Here is a 22,792-nt window from a genome sequence, read left to right as displayed (position 1 = left end):
AAACAAGGGGAGCTGATTGCATACTTCCTCGCTTCAGGGGGTGAAAAATACTGATGGCTGTCGGTTCTACCCCTCAGCCTCCTATTAGATTAAAAAGGCACCTGCAGCACAAATGCAGTGTAAAGGTCCAGTTTAGTGACTGATTAGCCAAGGTGAGGACTTGCAGGCTTAACCTTCCTGTTACCGCATCTTTGGGCTACAAGCCAGACTACAAACCAGTACTCCTAGTTTCAGTCCCAAGACTGAATGAAAGAAGAAGGTTGTGTCAGGAAGGGATTCCAGTGTAAAATATGCACCTAATCAAGCAAGCAGATAATTAATAATGTGAACCATGGAATGACGTGAAAACTGTGCTACTGCTGGCTGAAGAGGGAAGGCATGTTCAGAGGCAGTTAAAGAGAAGGAAAAGCAGGAGCGCCGGAGTGAGAGGAAGACCTCAGAGGAGGTTCATATAGTGAAGGATGGGCTGGTGTGACAGAGGAGGATGCCAGGCATAGCGTGAGATAGATGATCCAAAGTGGCGACCCCTTGAAGGAGCAGCTCAAAGAAGAAGAGACAAATAACCTATCATGCAGTTGTCATGCAGGGGGAAACAGGGCAGTTTGTGGCCTATAAACATGCTTTTTATTACTGTAAAGGTAAACATTTTAAAAAGTTGAATGGAGATGATGCGCTTACTAGAGGAATGACAGGTTTGGCACGTCTACGTTCGTATAATTTTTCATCAAGAAGATGGTTACTTGCTTTAATAATCTAGTGATTTCCAGTATATTTAGCTTAAAGCTTCTGTTTACTGCTTAACTAATTCAGAGTCACGAGGGATCTGGAGCAGGGTAGACCCCAGATAGATGGACAGAGAAACATCTCACTCTCACATCCTCACCTAGAATCACCAGTTAATCTAACATGCCTGTGAGATGAAGCCAAGCTTGCACAGGGAGAGCATCAGCCAACAAGAAAAAATTAGCTTCTTATATATTTTTTCCTGTTAATGATCTTACAATCCGCCTCCTCAAGTGGAAACTTCACGATTAACTTTTCTTACACTTTTGACCCTTCAATCAAATTCTGATGCTTGTAATGTTATGACCTGGTGTTAATGCGACAAATAATTTGATTTGTGTCCAATCTTCAGGCTTCCAAAGTGCTGTCCGGCATGAAAAATCTGGGAGGAACTCTATTCCTGGTCCACGGCACTGCTGACGGTATGCACATTTCCTTCATCCTCCTCACAGAACAGCAGAAACGGAGGATGTAATTTGACTTCATTTCACAATAACATCGTAGTAATGTGGGCTACTGAAGGTAGGCGTGAGTCTCACGAGCCTCTCTGCTATGCTGAGCTTTAAAACTTGACCTCGGCGAGTGCGGCGCCTTTTATCCAGTGGTGGAATTAACCTCTCCGACACTTATTTGCATGTCCTGTTTTTTTGTGTCTCGGCAGCCAATGTTCACTTCCAGCACTCGGCCGAGCTCATCAAGCACTTAATAAAGATAGGAGCCAACTACACTATGCAGGTAAACACTCGGCTCTTACAAAGAGTCTTTGCAAACAGCAGCTGTGGCTTTTAATTAAAATGGGTCATTCTCCATTATGTATCAGTGCACTGTTATGCAGAGTCTTTATTTACTCCAGTGTGGCACAGGAGATTTGCTGTCCTGTACTTGAGTTCTAAACTTCATTGTAAAAGTGTGACTTTTAGGATTTTTTTTAATATTTAAAAACTCACTTTACCCCACTTTAAAGGTACTTATGAAGAGCCATCATTCAATAAATAGCTTTAGTTTTGCTGATTACCTTATCACAGCTTAGCATGGTCACAGCTGGTCCATTTTTCACTTAAACATGTTTTAAAAACCTCTCTGTGCCAAACTTCACTGAAAAAAATGTGTTTTGTGACAATACTTGAAAACGGTTAAGTTTTGGAAAATATGCTAAAGAACAAACCTGTAAACATGTTGCTTTTATGCTTATAGTAAAATATATATATATAATTAAAAACATAACTAATGAGCAAACTTTAGAGATGCTGCTAGGTGGGTATTGCTGCCATTTGACTGACATTTGCTTCTGTTTCCAGTGTTTGAATTAAGCTAAGGCAAGATAGCATATAAGCTAGCAAAGGTAGCATATTTCTTAAACAGTGATGCATATCATCTGTTAACAAGAGAGCAATTCAATCATATTTACCTAAGTATAGCTGCAAATACTGTAAATCATCTCTTCCACAGTCTTACAGTGTCAGTAAAAATCCACCTTTGCTTTGGTTGCTGGAAAATTGCGACCTGTCGTCTGTAGTTTTTCGCATTAGCAAATTCTTGCCAGCTATTCGCTGAGCAGTTGTCAAACCGAAGAGTAAACGCTGCACTTTCTGTAACATAGTTTGGTGATGTGGTAAAACAAACTTTTACTTGGACATTCTCTATTTCCAGTTTGCGTTACACTCTTCAGTTTGACAGTCAGTGAATAGTTGAGGAGTGTTTGCTGACAACTTGGTGTCTTTCATACAAAAAAAAAAACTACAGACGACTGCAGTAATTTCCCAGCAACCAAAGCGATCACAAGGAGGTTTTGGTGCAGCAACTTCTTTGTAACCAGTTTCATCTGGTGATAGCCAGCAATCACTCTAAAAGCCCAGACTCAAATCTAAGTATCTCCCCAGAAAGTAGAGGAACCTGATTTTCTCTGATCCACAGATTTGCTCCTAGTTCTTCCACAGACAGATAAACAGATAAAAGCTTCTCACATATCTTGTTTCAAAGTGAGCTACGAGATAGGAGTGGGCAGATTGATCCAGATGTTGACAGTATTGATACTAAAGCTGGTATTGGTATCGGATACTAGCACGATTGGATTGATGCTCTCTTTGTCTCGTCTAAATTCAGCGCTTTGCTCCTGTTCATCAAGAAAGCAGCAACACTTTAAGCTGTTAAATTTTGAGCACTCAGAGGATTTATTTGTTGGATATCTGCAGTCCAGTCACTATAAAGCAAGGAGACTCAAGGACAGACATTTCTATTGTGGTCAAAACCTTGAGCACATTCGAGTAAAGTGAACCTTGAGTGAAGAAAGTGAAGAATAAAACTTAAAGCTCACTACAAGAATTTTTCCAGAGGTTGTTCAGATCAGATAAATTCTCTCCTCTTTCTGGGCCAGATCTTCCCAGATGAAGGCCACTTCCTATCAAGACGCAGCCAGATTCAGCTGACTCACTCCCTAATTGGATATTTCAGAGGATGTCTCCTCGATGCGTCATCGTTACTCAACCAACGGGATGACGAGTGAGAGGGAACGGGCTCGCTACTGTTTCTGAGCGTGTGTGTGTGTGTTTTATACCTGTAGCACAATGTTTGACAGACAGGAAAAGCTTCTTATTGACATATCAGAATAGTCTGTGTCACCTCAGTAGAAATAAGTTTTCACCTGCTGTCAGAGGTTGTCAGTGACTGTCCCTAGATTTCCTTTTTTGTCCTGGTGGCACAAACAAGCCTGTGAAAGAAGCATTTAGAACTGTTCAAGCTTCAAACTGTGAGAAAACTGTGAGATCTTGTTGGAGTTGTTAATCGGAGTTCAAATATAATTGAGAAATTGCATTTTTTTAACCTTTAAGGTTTAGATTAGTTTAAAATCTGTGAATCCTTGTTGCCTAGAGTTTAACGGCTGATTCAGAAACCTGTTGTTCAAGGTGTGATTGAGACGTTCCTCCGTCAAAACAACTTAAAACGGTCCATGTATTCAAATATCACCAACCAGCACAAAAACCAACTCCTTTTTCCAGTTTATTCCTGATCATTAGTAGAGGAGGAGCTGTTTGAGGCAGTGTCCCAGTGAGGCAGATGTGTTAAAATACAGCTAATGCTACAGTCACACCAGGGAAAACAACAGCAACAAGTGGACGTCCAATCTTGTTGCCTTTTAAATTGTTGCTTCGACTTCGGTGCGTCGAGGCAGTGATGAAACTGTAAGGTGTTTATCTTACGGTTTAACCCTCTCAGGCTCAAATTAAGTTTTTGTTGCTAATGCACAAAAGAATACCTGCAGTGGTACTTCTGAGTAAAAAAAACTCATAAAATATGTATGTGCGGTAACCAGGTTGTTAGCTTTTACTTGTTGCTAATCTGCAGCGCCTGCCTTGAGAGGGTTAAGGCACCTTGAGGCAACTATTGTTGTCATTTGGCGCTATATAAATAAACCTGAATTAAATGGCAGTGTGATGGAGTCGATCTGCTTTCAGTCTGTGATTAATTGGGGTCATGTTGACAGTTTGAGTTTGTGAGAATACAGCCGTAAAGGCTGATAAATCAGATAAAATCAAAGATCTTTTGCCAACTACATGCACAGAAACTCACACCAGTTACAACATCACAGATTTGAAACAGAAATTCCTCCACAGATAGTAACATAGGGTTTTTTTTTATTTTTAAACAATACAACCAGTTGAGTCGAGCCTCTCATTGCAAAGTATCTCAGCGTTGTACCAGGAGTTACTGCAACTTGTTGGCAATCAATCTGAGAGCGATTGCAGTCGGTCACAAGGCAGCCTGCAAGTGTTTGGAGACAATCATCACAGTTTGTGCTTTGGTGTCATGGAATCATTACACTTTTTATTAGCAGTGTTGGTGGATATGTAACTCATTTTTACGAGATGAAGGGACTCGAACCCTCAATTTCCTGATCCGAAGTCTGACACCTTATCCATTAGGAAAGTGGTCACACACTGAAGCACAGACTTACTTCTGGTATGGTTTGTAAAGACGGGACTCTTGGCTCACACCTTGCATCAACTGTTGTGTCTTTCTCAAAATATTAAAGCATAATGATACCAACGATACCAACCTGACCCAGAGGTCAAGAATCTTCCAGAGCTGAGAGGATAAAAAAGTAGAAAAACATCAGTTTTATAGATAAAGCCATGTTTAAAAAACCGACTTCAAGGGCGTTTTCAGGTCATGTTGTTACCTTCTTTTTCTACGTCTCATTTCCCCGGGTGTTTGTGATGCTATCCTGTGGATTATTTATGTGGGGGCAGCTTACAAAGTTTGACTCATCAAGCTTATAGACAGCAATAGTGCTAAACAGATGTATGACAGTTACAAGATCTTTTTTTAAGCACGCTATGTTTCCTTGTCCTTACTGAAACAGAGTTATTTATTTATTTATTACATCTAAGAGTAGATATTTACCATTTCACACCAGTTTTTTTGGTGTTGTGCAGGTGTGGAGGAGCTTAATAGCTACTCATAGTTTGGCCTGGACTACATTTCAGGACAGCCTACTTTGGTTTAATTTTTCTCATGGGTATTTGAGCAGCTCTGTTGCAGGTTAAATTGTGACATTTGGCTTATAATGTATATTTTATGCTGTAATTTCTTTTTTTTTAGATAGCTGCAGGCTGTTCTGTTTTTGTATATTTAAGTATGTGGTCCAAAACTTGGTATAGAATCACCTTTGGCTGATTAAGTGCCAGAAGTTTTCACTGTATTTGGTTCTGTTGTTCTCCAACTTCAGTTTATGCATTTCCAGCTGCTTCAAGTCTTCTCTTTCGTAAATACATCGTGGTTGTAGTGTTATCCAGAAAACACTGCAATAAAAGCATAATAAATGTTATGCCAATACGACACCTGAGAGCGCTCCTCACTGTGATTACGGCTCTGAGAGCGATTCCCACAATTACCGCTCGGCCGCTCACAAGTGCCATCAATCACAGAGATGAGCATCCTCGGCGAGGTTCATCTCCACGCGAGGATAAAAACAGTTGCAGGAGCTGGCGTGCGTCGGGGGTGAAAAATCCCCCCAGTGCTTGGCTTGCAGGTAGTTGCCATGACAACTGTTTTGGTAGCCCAGGATACGGCCACTCTCATAATTCATTCAGAGATGAGCGCTTTGCATCGCGGAGCGAGCAGCTGCTGATGCAACATACTCAAAGCCATATGTATCTGTGCTTTGCAACATGGAGTCTGTGAGGGGATGGATTTTGTTCTGGGGAGGGTGGGAGGGAGGGGGGCAATGTGTATGTGGGATGAGTGATGAGAAGCTTATTGTAAATTTTTTTGCTGTTTTAATATTAAAGAATGATGAAGAAGTTTGAGCTGTGAGAGTTTCTTTGTTAAACACAGGAACACCTCGGATCTCAGTTAGGCTCATAAGCATGGACTGTATACGAAAGATGCAAGGCAACAAGTTAAATCAACACAAAAAGTGTCCAAAAGTTGATTCTGTTCATCTGGACGTAGCGTTTTGTGGGAGAACTGTACAGTACAATGTACTGTTTATAAGAAACCTGCAGTCATCTGAGACTGAAGAAGTCACTTGGATGAGTGACGAAACGTTTCTCCCACAAAATGCTACGTCCAGATAAACAGAATCAACTTTTGGAGATTTACTTACCCGGATGATTGAGCATGCATCAAGATGAACACAAAAAGTGGTTACGCCTGAATTCTCGCTAATGTCCAGCAAGGGTGCCTGGCTGGATAAAAGCCTAAGATCTCCGCCACAAGGCGTAGAGGCTGCTTAACAACCTTCAGTCGCTAGGGAAAGATGTACAGTATATTTGCAAGAGGCAGGATATCAGCTGCAGAGAGATGCAGTTTGCACTTGACATTCACTCTGAGCTTTAGTGAAACTTGAAAAAGTGCAACACAGACTAGAAATGGAGAGTGTTAACCTTTGGCAAGCAACCTGCTAGCAACCAAGGCAGTCACAAGAAGGTTTTTCGGTGCAGTATCATATATCCTCTTTGTTACCAGTTTTAGGCTAGCAACCCCTAGCCAACCGGATGGCGAATGAAAATTTTGGCCTAGCAACCAGATGGTGGTTGCCAGATGACCACAGACTGGTCTCTAAGCCTGTGTGACTACAACTTAAATGAAAACCGCCCTCTGCCTCACTGGTGTGTTTCTGTGAGAGCTTCAAAGCACCTTGGGGGCATTCCAAAAGCGGAGCTCAGGGGTCTTTTATTTTGAAAATTGACTGGATTCTATATGGTATTCCTGTGTCTGACTTCCTGTCCTGTGCAGCTTCTATCAACAATAAACCCAGTTCTAATTTGAGAATTTGGTAAATGGCCTGGTTCTTATATTGTGATCTTCTACTCAAAGACTCAAAACACGTTTTACAACATGTCTAATTCACAATCTCAGTCCTTTCTATCTCTGACTCACCTATTCTCATAACGATCGTGTAATTTCGCAGGACGAATTTGTGCCATTTAATTTTTCTGGAAAACGCTCACTGTTTTAAGATTTTTCGCATTTGAATAAACAATAAACAGCTCCGGTACTAAAAAAAAAAAAAAAATCTTGCTTAAAGATACTTTGAAATGCAGACTGAAGCATCCTGGGAACATACCACCAACTTTCCAATTGGTAGATGACCTTTACACGTGTGAAACTAAAGTCTCGCAAGTTTAACGTCTTACTGAATACAACATGATACTCAGTAAATTATTTAAATTATCTGTTCTGGTTCAGAAGGAAATAGGAAGTACGTGCTCATTGGCTAACACAAGTTATAAGTCTTAGAAGATGGTTATTTTTATATTTGTGTTTAACTGCGTTACCTTACATTTTGTGGTATTCCTTTACTAAGCTTTTATTGTTCTAACTACCGTATCTAAAGTAAGACCAATATCTTACTAAGGTCTATAAATATATTATTATTGAGTTAAGAATAGTGTTCATTGCTCTCTCCTCCAGAGCAGAGATTGTTTTCAGATGCATCAGGGGACACTCGGCGTCTTCAGTAGCATCATACACATAATTCCTGCTGTCATTTCAGAGTCATTCATGAACATGTCCGCAGTGTTTCCCAGCCTCATCGTCTCCTGTCCCCCATCCTCTAACCCACATTCCTCAAGCTACAAGTAGGTTCTCATATTTTCTGTGTAAAGTGTCTGTTTGGCATTAAAGTTACAACAGCTGTCTTAACTTTCAGCATGAGTTGATATTTTAAATGTAGACACGGGTAAAAACAGCAGACTTGCTGTCCACAGGCATCAGTTTTCCACCAGTGTGTGGTTAAATCAAGTTTTCCTTTGTTAACTTCTTGGGCCTTTGTACCTGAATAATTTCCTCCCTTCATTTGCAGCCAAAGTAGTGTACAGTCAGCATTTTCTAGGTAGAAATGATTAGTGGCTGTTGTGCACAAATCAGCAGCATTTCCCTATAGACCACTTCAGGTCTCGGCTCAGTAGCAGAGCCTGAAGATTAGTCAGGAACTCGATGTGAAGCCTCCACCCATCGGTCACTGCTATGACTGAAAATGGTGCCACATTTGGCTTTACAACCTAGAGAAGTGCACCTCTTATAAAAATTCAGACATGAGCTGAGGAGGGGTGAAAATGCTTTGTGAACATAATAAATTAGCAACAACATAGTTGCCTTTAAATTTTCCAAAGTTTAAATTATTTTCTTTCTTTTTTTTCTTATAAAAATGACACAAAGCAACTGTGAACTTCACATATAGAGTATAAGTTATGCAAAATGTGGTTAGTTTGCACTAATGAGACTGGGCTTTACATGTGTGCTACTTTCTCTGGATATACAGTGGGGCAAAAAAGTATTTAGTCAGCCACCGATTGTGCAAGTTCCCCCACTTAAAATGATGACAGAGGTCAGTAATTTGCACCAGAGGTACACTTCAACTGTGAGAGACAGAATGTGAAAAAAAAATCCATGAATTCACATGGTAGGATTTGTAAAGAATTTATTTGTAAATTAGGGTGGAAAATAAGTATTTGGTCACCTCAAACAAGGAAAATCTCTGGCTCTCACAGACCTGTAACGTCTTCTGTAAGAAGCTTTTCTGTCCCCCACTCGTTACCTGTATGAATGGCACCTGTTTGAACTCATCATCTGTATAAAAGACACCTGTCCACAGCCTCAAACAGTCAGACTCCAAACTCCGCCATGGCCAAGACCAAAGAGCTTTCGAAGGACACCAGGAAAAGTATTGTAGACCTGCACCAGACTGGGAAGAGTGAATCTACAATAGGCAAGCAGCTTGGTGTGAAAAAATCAACTGTGGGAGCAATCATCAGAAAATGGAAGACATACAAGACCACTGATAATCTCCCTCGATCTGGGGCTCCACGCAAGATCTCATCCCGTGGGGTCAAAATGATCATGAGAACGGTGAGCAAAGATCCCAGAACCACACGGGGGGACCTGGTGAACGACCTGCAGAGAGCTGGGACCAAAGTAACAAAGGTCACCATCAGTAACACACTACAACGGCAGGGAATCAAATCCCGCAGTGCCAGACGTGTTCCGCTGCTGAAGCCAGTGCATGTCCAGGCCCGTCTGAAGTTTGCCAGAGAGCACATGGATGATACAGCAGAGGATTGGGAGAATGTCATGTGGTCAGATGAAACCAAAGTAGAACTTTTTGGTATAAACTCAACTCGTCGTGTTTGGAGGAAGAAGAATACTGAGTTGCATCCCAAGAACACCATACCTACTGTGAAGCATGGGGGTGGAAACATCATGCTATGGGGCTGTTTTTCTGCCAAGGGGACAGGACGACTGATCCGTGTTAAGGACAGAATGAATGGGGCCATGTATCGTGAGATTTTGAGCCAAAACCTCCTTCCATCAGTGAGAACTTTGAAGATGAAATGAGGCTGGGTCTTCCAACATGACTGATCCAAAACACACCGCCCGGGCAACAAAGGAGTGGCTCCGTAAGAAGCATTTGAAAGTCCTGGAGTGGCCTAGCCAGTCTCCAGACCTCAACCCCATAGAAAATCTGTGGCGGGAGTTGAAAGTCCGTGTTGCTCGGCGACAGCCCCAAAACATCACTGCTCTCGAGAAGATCTGCATGGAGGAATGGGCCAAAATACCAGCTACTGTGTGTGCAAACCTGGTAAAGACCTATAGTAAACGTTTGACCTCTGTTATTGCCAACAAAGGTTATGTTACAAAGTATTGAGTTGTGTTTTTGTTATTGACCAAATACTTATTTTCCACCCTGATTTACGAATAAATTCTTTACAAATCCTACCATGTGGATTCATGGATTTTTTTTTTTCACATTCTGTCTCTCACAGTTGAAGTGTACCTCTGGTGCAAATTACTGACCTCTGTCATCATTTTAGGTGGGGGAACTTGCACAATCGGTGGCTGACTAAATACTTTTTTGCCCCACTGTATTTGTTGCACAGCAAGGTAAATTTGGCACATTTTATATTTACATGACCTTGCTGGCATTGGCCTGTTGATGTGGCACTAAACCTATTTCCAACAGCTGTTTGTCCAGCTGCTGCCTCCTGAAATCCAGTCATTTTCTTAAGCTGGGTGCACACAGGACAGCTGATTCTCAGACTTGAAGGATGGACAGCATTGTCTTTAGATGTTTGACATCACAGAGTTGGCTGCTGCAATGGACTCTGGACACAGTTTGTGGACAAATTTAAATGTATTTAGTGTCACGAGGACCATCTCACAGTGTGACTGCTGCTACAATCTGTTGGTCCTTGCCCAGTAAGAGAGGTTCATAGTTGGTGAACAAAGATAACCTGGGGAGGAAAAAAAGTCCATCATGCAGTGATCCAACTTGAAATGGCAACTTAATGCTGGCAAAACAAGGTTGAACAGATTAGAAAGAGTGGAACCCCCTGCTCTTATACACTGTTGTGATTTAGGAATCTTGGTAACAAGAAACAATTGTATTGATATATTTGATAATGCTGCCGAAATGGTGATCTGTCACTGAGTAAAAGAGACCTTGCTGTAAAGTAACAGAGCTACCACTGCACCACCAGTTCATCATCCATATTCTGCTTCTTATCTGGGTCCAAATCAAGGCGGCTGCAGCCTAAGCAGAGATGGACCAGGCTTCGCTTTCTCCAGCCACGTACTCCAACTCACCTGGAGGAACATCGAGGAGTTGCCAGGCAAGCTAAGAGACATAAATGAGCCCCGGTTCTGCCCCTGGGTTTCTGTCCTGTAGGGAACACATAATCTAGGAGGCAATCGAGTCAGATGCCCAGATGCTCCTTTTCAATTTGGAGGAGCAGTGGCAGTACCCTGAGTCTGAATGACTGAACTTTTTACCCTATCTCTAAAGGAGAACTCTGTTCTGCCGCTTCTATCTGCTGTCTCCAATATCGAAGAAGGTTGATTTCAGTGTCCTGATTTAAGTATTTTTTGAGCTGCTGAAATCTAACCTATCAAATATCATCTTGCAGTTCTCTCTTCTGTTTAAACTTGCTATAATCTGTCCTCATTTGACACTTGCAGCAGCAAACGTCAATACTTTATCCATCTGTGCACGACCAGGCTGCAGCCTGTCCCGACCCTGCTGTGATTATTTATCGATATCAGCACCTTGTAATTTCCTTTTTTTGCCATATTGAGCAGGTGTGTTTGTGTGGCACCCTGAAACCCTGACAGATGTGATTTAGGGCCTCACGGCCACGTCGAGAAAAAGCGAGTAACAGTAAAAGTTGGTGGACTGTGGCAGCAGACTTATGAAATCCAGGAGAAAAGAACATTTATCTTTCTCTCTCAGCCCTCTGTGACCTTTATAAATCCCCCGTCCGCGCTGTGCCTACACTCCGCTCAAATTGAGCCTTAATTACATCAAAGCAATTACAGAGCGCCTCATCCAGGGAAGGGAGGAGAAGCTGCGGCGGAAACTTCAGAAGATGTAAGTTAAGTTCGTCTCTGGTGGTTCAGCAGAAAATTTATAAAGACCAAAAGAAAAAACACTTTGTACTGCAAGAAATGAGGAATCGAGCCTTGCTTTGACAGTTTTAGAGTACAAAATCTGCAGAGGGGTGACCGCAAAGGTCACGTCTGTACAGTGTAAACCACATGAGCAAATTTAGACCTGTGAAAACAAACAGACATGTTTCAGTTTGCTTTAAATGTTAAATGGTAACTTTGAGGTAATAGTAGCTCACTAATATAAAATGTTGCTTTTGATTAATCCATCCTGATTAAATGCATACATTTAAAAATAAAGTACGGCGCAAAAGTCTGTTCTGCGTAAAGTCACCCCACACTGACATCTAGTGGTGGACCACCCACATTATAACCCAGAAGCCAAATACAGCCATTGAACGGTTTAGGGAAGATTTTAGTGTTGTTATCTTATGGTTAGTTATGTAGTTACAGAAAAATAACAAAATATTCGTTTCTATTGGTAGAATAGAAAATGTTTAAAATTTATGGATCTGAATGGGATTTTTTTTAACCTTTCCATTGTTTGCTCTTTCCTACACCACTTATCAAACTCTCTTTTTATCTTTGCGTCACTTATACTTTGAACTTGATCTTTTTCTTTTTTTGAAGAATGACATATTATTCTATAAAATAAATACCATCTTCAGGTGTCATTCGATCTAAAAATGTGTAATAGGATGCAGATTATTGGACAGCCTGTTTAAAAGCCATTTTCGTTGGACCAGAAAGCTTCAACATTTCCTAAGAAGGGCTTTTTATTGGTCTATTAAACCAGTACTGTAATAATGAATCTGCATATGAACATATACTATTAGGCACACATTATGGTTTTATAACTTCCTTTTCCTTTTTTTTTAGTGCCTGGCTTCTAAACCTTCATTATAGATCTGCATCATAGAGTTTTAATAAAGTGTTGATGAGGACAAGCTTGATAGGTGCGAAGAGTTTTATTAGAAAAAGAAGATACAGACACAGTCTCTCTCAGTGGAGAGTCGTTCTTCAATAAAACCAAACACCGTCGGATTGAGCTCAGACAAACTGCTGCTCTGCAGTCTTTATTAGTGGTCTACAGTCATTAAACTGCTTCTGCATGAGACTGATAACAATGACATGAAAAAAGCTCTTTTTTTAAATAAACACTTCCTGTTTTTAATACTCCTCCCCCTCTTCATCTTCTTCGAACGAGTCGACGCCAACCTCCTCGTAATCCTTCTCCAGGGCAGCCATGTCCTCTCTGGCCTCTGAGAACTCTCCCTCCTCCATTCCCTCTCCCACATACCAGTGGACGAAGGCCCTCTTGGCGTACATCAGATCGAACTTGTGGTCGAGTCGAGCCCAGGCCTCTGCGATGGCAGTGGTGTTGCTCAGCATGCACACTGCTCTCTGCACCTTGGCCAGGTCTCCTCCAGGAACCACGGTGGGGGGCTGGTAGTTGATGCCCACCTTGAAGCCTGTAGGACACCAGTCCACAAACTGGATGGATCGCTTCGTCTTGATATTGCCGATAGCGACATTGACATCTTTGGGCACCACGTCACCACGGTACAGGAGGCAGCAGGCCATGTACTTTCCATGGCGAGGGTCACATTTCACCATCTGATTGGCCGGCTCGAAGCAAGAGTTGGTGATCTCAGCCACGGTGAGCTGCTCGTGATAGGCCTTCTCTGCTGAGATAACCGGGGCATAGGTGGCCAGAGGGAAGTGGATGCGAGGGTAGGGCACCAGGTTGGTCTGGAACTCTGTCAGGTCCACATTCAAGGCTCCATCGAAGCGAAGGGAGGCGGTGATGGAGGAGACAATCTGGCTGATGAGGCGATTCAAGTTGGTGTAAGATGGGCGCTCGATGTCCAGGTTCCTTCGGCAGATGTCATAGATGGCCTCATTGTCCACCATGAAGGCACAGTCGGAGTGCTCCAGGGTGGTGTGGGTGGTCAGGATGGAGTTGTAGGGCTCCACCACAGCTGTGGACACTTGAGGAGCTGGATAGATGGCAAACTCCAGCTTGGACTTCTTGCCAAAGTCTACAGAGAGACGCTCCATGAGCAGAGAGGTGAAACCAGAGCCGGTTCCTCCACCAAAGGAGTGAAAGACGAGGAAACCCTGGAGACCTGTGCACTGGTCAGACTGACCGAAAAAGGCACATATTAAAATTTAAGAATCAAAAACAACATTCAAAGCCCATTTATTTCAGCAGCCCCACACTCAAAATCTCTCCAGGTTTCTGCTCTTCTCTCACCAGTTTGCGGATCCTGTCAAGAACAGAGTCGATGTGCTCCTTTCCCACAGTGTAGTGGCCGCGGGCGTAGTTGTTTGCAGCATCCTCCTTCCCGGAGATCAGCTGCTCAGGGTGGAAGAGCTGGCGGTACGTTCCTGTACGGACCTCATCTGAAGGAGAGCAAGAGAGAGCGAACAATGCTTTGACTGTTCATGCTGAGTGAGAAAATTTGCTCTTAAAAATCGAACCGCACTATTAAAATGGATGCCAAAACATTAGGAGTCCCCCTGAAGGTCATTTGGGTCCAGTTTGTAGTTTCTGTTAATGGCGTTTGGAAGAACAGAAACTTTACAAAGGCTCTTTTTTGCTTTTGTGGGTGTAAGTAAACAATAAAAAGGAGCCAACATGCAATAAATATTAACACTCTTGATGCAGCTCTAAGTCTGTATTAATTCCATCTGTAGTTGCAAAGGCATAATGAAAATATTGAGTGAAAGAAGAAGAGTGGATCTGACTGGCTGATTTAAACTCAAGTGGGCTGGGCTACAGAGAAACCCAGCCTACTTGAATGATTTGAAATGAACTTCGGCCAGGAGATAAATTCATAAAAGTGACTGTTACAGCATCAACATTATCTTGGAACCACCTGCTACCGATAACAGAAAATGATTAACTAGTTTTAACTTCATAGCTTTGGACATTTTTATAGCTCAGTTTACACACACGTTATGAGTTTTTTGGCCACTTGGGGGCAGCAGAAACAAATATTTGCCCACTACATAAGAATCAGCTCCACTTAGAGCCGAGCTCACGTCCTCTTGATAAACAGAAGTTGAGATTCCCTCTTTTTAGCTCCTGAGGAAAAACATCGGGCTCTTCGACTACTAAATGCTCCACTATGTTCACCAGCTGGACTTTAACCGGGTCCCTCTGCGGCCAAATGCTGAGCATTGAAAGTATGTAACATTTCAGGGTGAGGCTTATCTTAGTTCATTGTGTCTGCAATCTAGTCTATTTATAAAAGAGTGCGATGACAAACCACTGTATGACAGCTTTGTGATACTTCACAGTTTGCCTGTGTCTGCAGACCGTAGCAAAAACTCAGACAAAAAGCATGAAAGGAGTCTTTTAGCTTTTTAAAAAACTGATTGAAAAAGTTAATCACCTTAAACTCTAAATGACAAATAAAATAACAGCTCCCACCAACCTTTCGACGCCCTAAACCCTTAGGTCTTAAAAACCCGCTCAGAGTAAAACCCTCACCGATAACAGTGGGCTCCAGGTCCACAAAGATGGCTCTGGGGACATATTTCCCATTGCCGGTCTCACTGAAGAAGGTGGTGAAGGAGTCGTCATAGCCTCCGGTGGGCTTGTCGCTGGGCATGTGGCCATCTGGCTGGATGCCGTGCTCCAGGCAGTACAGCTCCCAGCAGGTGTTGCCCATCTGGACACCGGCCTGGCCAACATGGATGGAGATACACTCACGCTGTAGAGGAAGAAAACAAAAAAGACATTTTAGTCATTAATATTCTTTTTATTTTTGCTCTAATATACAGCTGTTGTCAAAAGTTTACATCCACTAATCACTGGCATAAATTTCATGGTAATTTGGGACTTTTAATGATTTTATTTAAACTCCCCTTTTTACATGGTGGAATGATTGTACAGCATACGTCTTTAATCACGTTGTTTTTTTAAAAGAGAGAGAAGAAAAGGGGTCACAAGTTTGAACGTATTTTGGGATTTCTCTAATCCACACAGGGTCAACAGTATAAATACAGACTCAAATAAGAAACGAACACTCCGACTAATATTTGGTCAAATTTCCCTTAACAAGTTGAACCTCAACCAGACACTTTTGGTCGTCATCAACAAGCTTCTGGCAGAGTTGGAACACCCAACTGTGCTCAAGTTTCAACCATCTAGCTCACAGGTGTCAAACTACAGGCCTCGAGTCCAATAGGTTTTAGATGTGTCCTTGATCAAACACAGCTGATTCAAATGGCTAAATTACCTCCTCAACATGTCCTGAAGTTCTCCATAAGCCTGAATGAATGAATGATCATTTGATTCAAGTGTTTTGACCCAGGGTGTTATCTAAAACCTGCAGGACACCAGGCTTCGAGGCCTGGAGTTCGACACCTCTGATCTAGCTGTTAATTCAACACGTTCTTAATTTGAGGTGAAGTTGAAGTATTTGGAAGTTCCTCCTCCTTCATTATTCCATCCACTTGCAGTGTACCAGTACCACTGGCAGCAAAACAGCCCCAGAGCATGATGCTACCACCACCATGCTGGTGGTAGCATCTGGCTACAGCTGGCACAGTGTTTTTAGGTTTGAAAGCCTCACCTTTACTCCTCCAAACATACTTCTTGTCACTGTGGTCAAACAGCTCAATCTCGTCTGACCATAAAACTTTTTGGCTTGTCCATGTGGGCTGCTGTAAATTTAAATTGAGTTTGAAGGCATTGATGATGATCACTAACAAGATAGGCCTCATATAGGACATCATAGAATCTTCAGTACCACTTATTAAAAGATTTAAGTGTGTTTATGTATATATGTGAGGCAGTATCTATATGTTTGACCCTGTGCGGATTAGAGAAAATCCAAAATAAATTCAAACTTGTGCACACAATTCTTGTTTTCCAAAGTCATTAAAGATGCATGCTGTACTGTTATTCCATCCTAGAAATTGAACATTTTAAAAAAAAAAAAATGTTAAAAGCCCAAAATTAATATGACATCATATCCATGATAAATAGTGGTGTATCAAAAATCACATAAAAATATATATTTTTTAAGGCTAAATTGTTTTAACTGGATACCTTACTGCCAACATTTCTGCCTTTAAGCCTGTCATGACCTGCTTTATAAGACAGTTGAGCTGGGTGGAGTCGATTTGCTCTACAACCCGATTTCCATGTGTTCAAATTGCCTGGATCTGCAATCTTATAGTTCTCAGGCATCACTGCCTTAGACCAGTGGTCCCCAACCCCACAGAGCGGTTTGTGCCCGACAATATTTTCACGGACCGGCCTTTAAGGTGTCGCGGATAAATACAACAAAATAAAACTAGTACCGGTACCGAAAAAAAGAAGATTTATTTATAACACACGTGAAAAGACCCAGGAAAACCGAGTTAATGAAAAAAATGATAACAAAATAAAGCTAAAAACTGATAAAAACCCTGAAAACCATACATTTCACACCCGAGTCTCAACTCTCGCAGCCCGGTACCAAATGACTCACGGACCGGTACCAGTCCGTGGCCCGGGGGTTGGGGACCGCTGCCTTAGACTAACAAGCAGTGGTGATTAACACAGTCTTGTCAGAGTGTGTGTAAGGTCCAAAGTGCTTCCACTCCCTGCTCAAGTATTTTTTTTTGCTGCTTATAAAAGATGTGGGTGAGAGTGAAAACGTGTTTGGTCTCATCGTGCAGAAGCAGCCTGAGGGAAAGTAGGATGCAACATCAGCCAACCAGTTTAGGCTGTCAAAAAGCAACATGGATATGAAATTAGCCTCGTTCATGAATTATTAACCCGAGTCATATTTATCTCTGCAGATGATTTTGTTCCACACTGTTTGCATTGTCCCAGCAGTTTCCCTGTCAACAGATGACCATCTGTCCACGAAAAAACGAGAGCACATGCGTCATGTGTTGCTCATACCTGCTAAGACAAGACTTCAGGTATTCACACCCTGATGTATTGATGGATAAGAAACAGCTTCATGTTTACAAGGTGTCTCAGTGGGAAAGCGGATCTCAAATTCTTAAAGCCAAACATGCCTGTTTAAACCTATGGCTAAGCCTACAAACACATTTAAAGAAATCCTAACAATGCTGCCAGGCATGTTCGTTATATAAGATACGATTAAGCTGATAATCAGTCTCGAGGCATGTTTTACATTTGAGGAGATAAAGGGATTTCAGTGGAGAGATATTTCAGGAATTTTCTGAATGCAAGAAACCAAAAGTTAGGATTAGTCACCACAAACCAAGCTCAGACACTCAATAAGCATGATTTAAAACTATTTATCAGCTCAGCTTTGGGCTTCTTGTGAATTATGATCCCTTCACCCACCACCGTCCCCCTCCTTTGTAAAAGGCTCGTGATCAGAGGCGGAGGAGGGGAGGATAGGGTCACCATGACAGAGCTGCTAAGTATGGCGATGGTAGACAGCTATTTTGAGTGTCATTCAGTGTCATTCAGACGACCCTCAGAGAGCGGCGGCTACACTTTTACTCCGCTAATCTGCAAACAATCTGACGCTTCCAGCCTCTCTGCAAACATTACATTACACTGCAAACATATATGAAGCTAATTCAGCAAGAGCTGTTGTGACATCTGTTGGCTGAATGTGAGGAAGGTGGGCGTGACGGCCTGTTTGCTTGCTGGTGTTGCAATATGCCTCGCAGCCTTGAAATACCCACTTCCAGGAAAACATGGGGGCTGAGGGGGGTGTCTAGAGGGGGCTGAGGGGGGTGTCTAGAGTGAAACTGTGCTTCCTGTATCTCGTCCCCTGACTGAAACCACGTCATGTTTGACGTCCGGGTCTCCATGCTGGTAAGCTAACACAGTAGAGAGCTTTGTGCTGCAAGAGTGCGCGCTCAAACAAAAATGCAGAAGTGGCTATGAGTCATTAAAGATTTTGGAGTTTCCTGGTTTCCTCGGATGAAAGTGAAGTGGATTGTTGTTGTTTGTGTGTATTTTGGTGAAAGAAGGAACCGGGTGGACAAATCAGAAGCCGTCCAGACCAGACGATGCCAAGTATTCACTTAAAGCTCACTCTTTAAGGTGGAATTGAGTCTCTGAGCTCTCTGCACTTCCCCCTCCTCAGTAGGAAGTGTCACAAGAAACCGTTTTCTTGCGTTCAATCACTTCTGTCTGCCTGCATTTTCCAAATGACCTGCAAATGTTATACCACTAACTGCTGCAAAGGGAGTAAAAGTCAGGGGGGGGGGAGGGAGGTCAGAGTCCTGAAGTTTATGCACAGTTTCTGCTGATTTCCCTTATCTTTAACATTTCGAGCAACTTTGCTCAAAACGTTGTGCACTCCAAAGACCCCGGAGGTTGGAGTTTTTGCAGCTTGTGAGCACGCTGCTGAACAAAAATAAATGCAAAATACACAAGCGGCCTGCTGGAAGCCACATCAGCATTCCCAACCAGCCGGGCAAACAAGCACGCCCCTCCTGACAGACACACAGTCCTCCAGGCCTCATATGGAAAAAGTTAACCTTCCCCTGAGCCGGAGCTGAAGCCAGCTACCCGGTAGCTTGTTTCCACTGACTGACTCTATGTTTTAAACATACATTTGTTTTCCGTGGCTGAGGTAGGAGGTATTTCCTGCATCAGCGCCAAAAACAGAAATGTGTTTTGAGAAGCAGCCTGGGGCCAGTAGAGTAGAAATAGTAGACTGAAGCTTGGGTTTGAGAAGAAAGTGTGAAGATACAAGAGGAAACCTTAAATTATGAAGAAATTTCAAGTCTAATATGTTGCATTTTGGGGTAATTACGGCTGAATAGCAGTTCTGTACTAATAACAGTAAATAATGTCTGGATTGATACTCACCATTGTGCTGTTTTAATTGTTTTCCAAGGAGAAGAAGTAGTTCAAATCTGCAGGTTCTCACAGTGCACCTATAATGAGATCTCTGTGAGGGAAGTCTCATCAGTGTGTGACACGCACACTTTTATAGCTACTACAGGAGGTGGAGGAAAAGGGAGGAGGAGAGGTGGAGCCACCCAACAGCTGAGACTTTGTTCTTTTTTAAGGGCAAGAGAAGTCTTCCTCTGTGTCCTTGTCATAATAAAAGTCCACAGGAAGTACTCAGATGATGTAATCTTCTGATAGTGATCGCTGTTTTTAGTTCCACAGGTGTGAAGTACATGTTTTTAAAAACTCTCATTATAGGTTTGTTCCACTATGTCAAAATAAATTTGTGTTACCTAACTTTCTGTAATATAGATCTCCTGTTCCAGTACTGGATCCTCATATTAAACATCAAACATTAACTGAAGTTTTAAAAATGTGCAAGTAATACATATGACTCAACAGCTCTAAATGCTCAGTTTCAGGCAGTTGTTTTTCTAGCCTTGGCTCTGTATGATGTCATAAAGAGCAGATTTCTTCCTAATATGGTCGTCTCTTAAATTTCGTTGTCATGTTGTAATTTTTTTTAGAAGTGTGCTGTTGTTAAACTCCCCCCCCCCCCGGGGCCAACACCGTTACATAATAATCTGCTCTTCATCACATGCCTGGTTAAATAAAGGTTATGCTGACTCACTGCACCATCTTGTGACAAAGTTGTAAAAAGTCTATTCAGATCCTTGTTAAGTAAATAAAAGATTTCTGACCCTCATCAACCCTGTTATTAGGAGCACACTCCTCTGAGAGTGCTCTTTAATGGGTCTATAATGATCTGAATGACTTTGATGCAGGGCATTGTTCTGTGCTCACTATGCTAGTCCTGAGTACTGCCTTTGATCACAAAATTTTACTTAATAATCTTAAAATAATACTTTGGCTGGTGTCTCTGACTCTGTGTTAGACTGTTGGCAAATTATCCTGTAACAGGGATAGCTCAGTAGGTAAAGTGGTCGCCCCATGATCGGAAGGTCGGCGGTTCGAATCCACTTAACGGCTACCCTGAGGTACCCCTGAGCAAGGTACCGTCCCTACACACTGCTCCCCGGGCGCCTGCTTAGTGGGCTGCCCACTGCTTCACTGAGTGAATGGGTCAAATGCAGAGAAAAACAAGTAATTTCCCCATGGGGATCAATAAAGTATCCATTATTATTATTATTATTAACCCTGCTTCTCCAACCTGTGGTGTTCCTCAAGGCTCAATTTTTTTTCCTGCATTCTTCTTTCAGCTGCCATCATCGGACATCATTCTGACATTTCTTATCATTTCTATGCTTATGACATTCAGCTGTATATGTCTTAAACCCCACCGGCTTATCCCAGATTAGTGACCCTAACAATGACCTTTCCAGTAACACTAAGGCCCCTGCACTTCCTCCTGAAATACATTAAAGAGTCAGTTAAACACTTGCTTACTAGATAACTCGTCTAGATAACTTGCAATGCCACGTTTACCAGCTTAGACAAATCATCTTTTTCACAGCTGGTTATATGCTTCTTTTGTTTTAATTAATTAATGAATTAGTTATGTTTTTTAACAGCTAATTAATGTGTTTAAATTTAACGTTACACTTAATTATGATTATTACTAGACTTTATTTTATTGCACAACACTCTAAATAAAAAAAACTTCACTTACTTAACAACTTGTGGTTAAACTAAATAAATAAATAAACTGGGATTACACAGAAGTACAGCCCAGTCCTACTTAAATTTAATCTGATATCTCCTAAACAGAATACAAAGATGTTTAGGACATTCTGTTGAGATTCACTATATAGCGCAGTATTTAACAAAAAAGTGCCCTTAAGGAAGAGGCTCTGAAACAACATACTTTAGAGGTTGGAACTGAAAGGCTGCACGAGGTGCAAGAGAAAAAGGTTACTTTGAAATGAGCAGAATAGGTCTGTGTTAAGACAGTCAGCTTAATAAATTAAATATGATTAATATTTAATGCAAATGAAATGACCTGTAAGTATATAAAGCAATTCAAATAAACAAAAGGCACCTTTCAATTGTTCTTACAATTTACTTACATTATCAGAATTATAGTGACTCGTTTCTGTATATCTGAAAACATGCTGACTTTAAATTTTGTGTGTTATTTCTTATATCTCAAAAACAACAAATGACCTATTTTTGTTTCAGTCATGTTTAACTTTAGGTTTTGTCACATAACTTAGCAAATGTGTTATTTTATCTTTTCTGTTGGGGTTAAATATGATTTCAGTATAAGCCTCACAGAAACTTGAGCTTCTTTCCTCATGAAATATTATCACACAGAAGAGCTTCACCATCAGTCCTCCTGCTATAATGAATAGATGTTGTAACACTAAGGCTGAACCTCTGTGGTTAAACTGTTTATAGAGTTACTGACAGTGACATACTGCATAGATGCCTTTTCAATAACAGATCGACAGTGCTCTCTTCAGGTCAAATGACGCAACTGCATGTCTGCAGCTTAAGGTACAGTTGTGTTCAAAATAATGACAGTCCAACAGGAGTAACCAGATCAATCAGTATTTTGGTACAAATCATATTATTACAAAGCAAATTGGAATTGTAAAGCGCTTTGGGTGCCTTGAAAATTATCAGTCGGTGTAGTAGAGTCAGAGAAACCAACCAACCCAACACTCATGATATGAATGCACCCGAGTCTGCGTAACTGAATTAAGTGAAATGGGCGTGTTCAATATGATAGTAGTAGAGCAGGGCGATATGGCCAAAAATATTTATCACGATATATATTTGAAAATTTGCGATAACGATATAACTGACGATATAATTGATGCGAGACAAAATACAACTCCACAACATTACTAGCGCAAAAAGACAACCTTCCATTTATTTTCACTTAAACAAGAAGCTGGTTTTTATGTACATTAAAGCTTTATAAAAATTTAACAGTGCAAATGCAAATTCCTTGCTGAAAGTTTAACCAAAAGGCATTTCCAGTAGAAATGGGCTGACATATCCTGAGCATAACCATGTATAATATCCACTGAAGTTAAAAAGAGGTGCTTTGTAACATTAAACTGCAGTGTGCAGTACGCATTTTTCGGACAATAAGGTGCACGGGATTATAAGGCACATTAAGCGAAACAAAGCAGTCAGATAAATCAAACTTTATTAAACTCATTCTTCTTGCTTCCTCCACTTCTGTACCAGTGATTCATTAATGTTGAATTCTCTGGCAGCTGCTCTATTCCCATGTTGTTGCAGTATATTAATGACTAACCT

At 41.5% G+C, this 22,792-nt stretch overlaps 2 protein-coding genes across 4 annotated transcripts in view; one reads left to right on the top strand and one right to left on the bottom strand.

The window, feature by feature from the left end:
- The window catches only part of LOC146642018 (inactive dipeptidyl peptidase 10-like), a 141,165-nt gene extending 135,185 nt beyond the window's left edge, over window positions 1-5,980 (top strand). For all 3 annotated transcript variants that reach the window (XM_085398330.1, XM_085398331.1, XM_085398332.1), the window contains 3 exons: window positions 1,136-1,205; window positions 1,445-1,518; window positions 3,158-5,980. In XM_085398330.1, the coding sequence (XP_085254456.1) occupies window positions 1,136-1,205; window positions 1,445-1,518; window positions 3,158-3,286 (273 nt within the window). In that variant the 3' untranslated portion in view covers window positions 3,287-5,980. The remainder of the gene's footprint in view (window positions 1-1,135; window positions 1,206-1,444; window positions 1,519-3,157) is intronic.
- A 6,636-nt stretch (window positions 5,981-12,616) lies between these two features.
- On the bottom strand, window positions 12,617-19,630 carry LOC146642017 (tubulin alpha-1C chain-like). The gene is made up of 4 exons (XM_085399630.1): window positions 19,478-19,630; window positions 15,167-15,389; window positions 13,925-14,073; window positions 12,617-13,812 (listed from the first exon to the last, which is right to left on the bottom strand). Exons 1-4 carry the CDS (start codon window positions 19,478-19,480, stop codon window positions 12,838-12,840), a joined length of 1,350 nt encoding a protein of 449 aa, XP_085255756.1. The 5' UTR covers window positions 19,481-19,630; the 3' UTR covers window positions 12,617-12,837.
- Between the last annotated feature and the right edge of the window lie 3,162 nt (window positions 19,631-22,792).

This window comes from Rhamphochromis longiceps, linkage group LG23 (genome assembly GCF_057381845.1).
Source record: "Rhamphochromis longiceps isolate RC_006_pf linkage group LG23, R_longiceps_female_GT1.1, whole genome shotgun sequence".
NCBI classification, from domain to species: domain Eukaryota; kingdom Metazoa; phylum Chordata; class Actinopteri; order Cichliformes; family Cichlidae; genus Rhamphochromis; species Rhamphochromis longiceps.
This window is presented reverse-complemented; position numbering and strand designations above follow the sequence as displayed.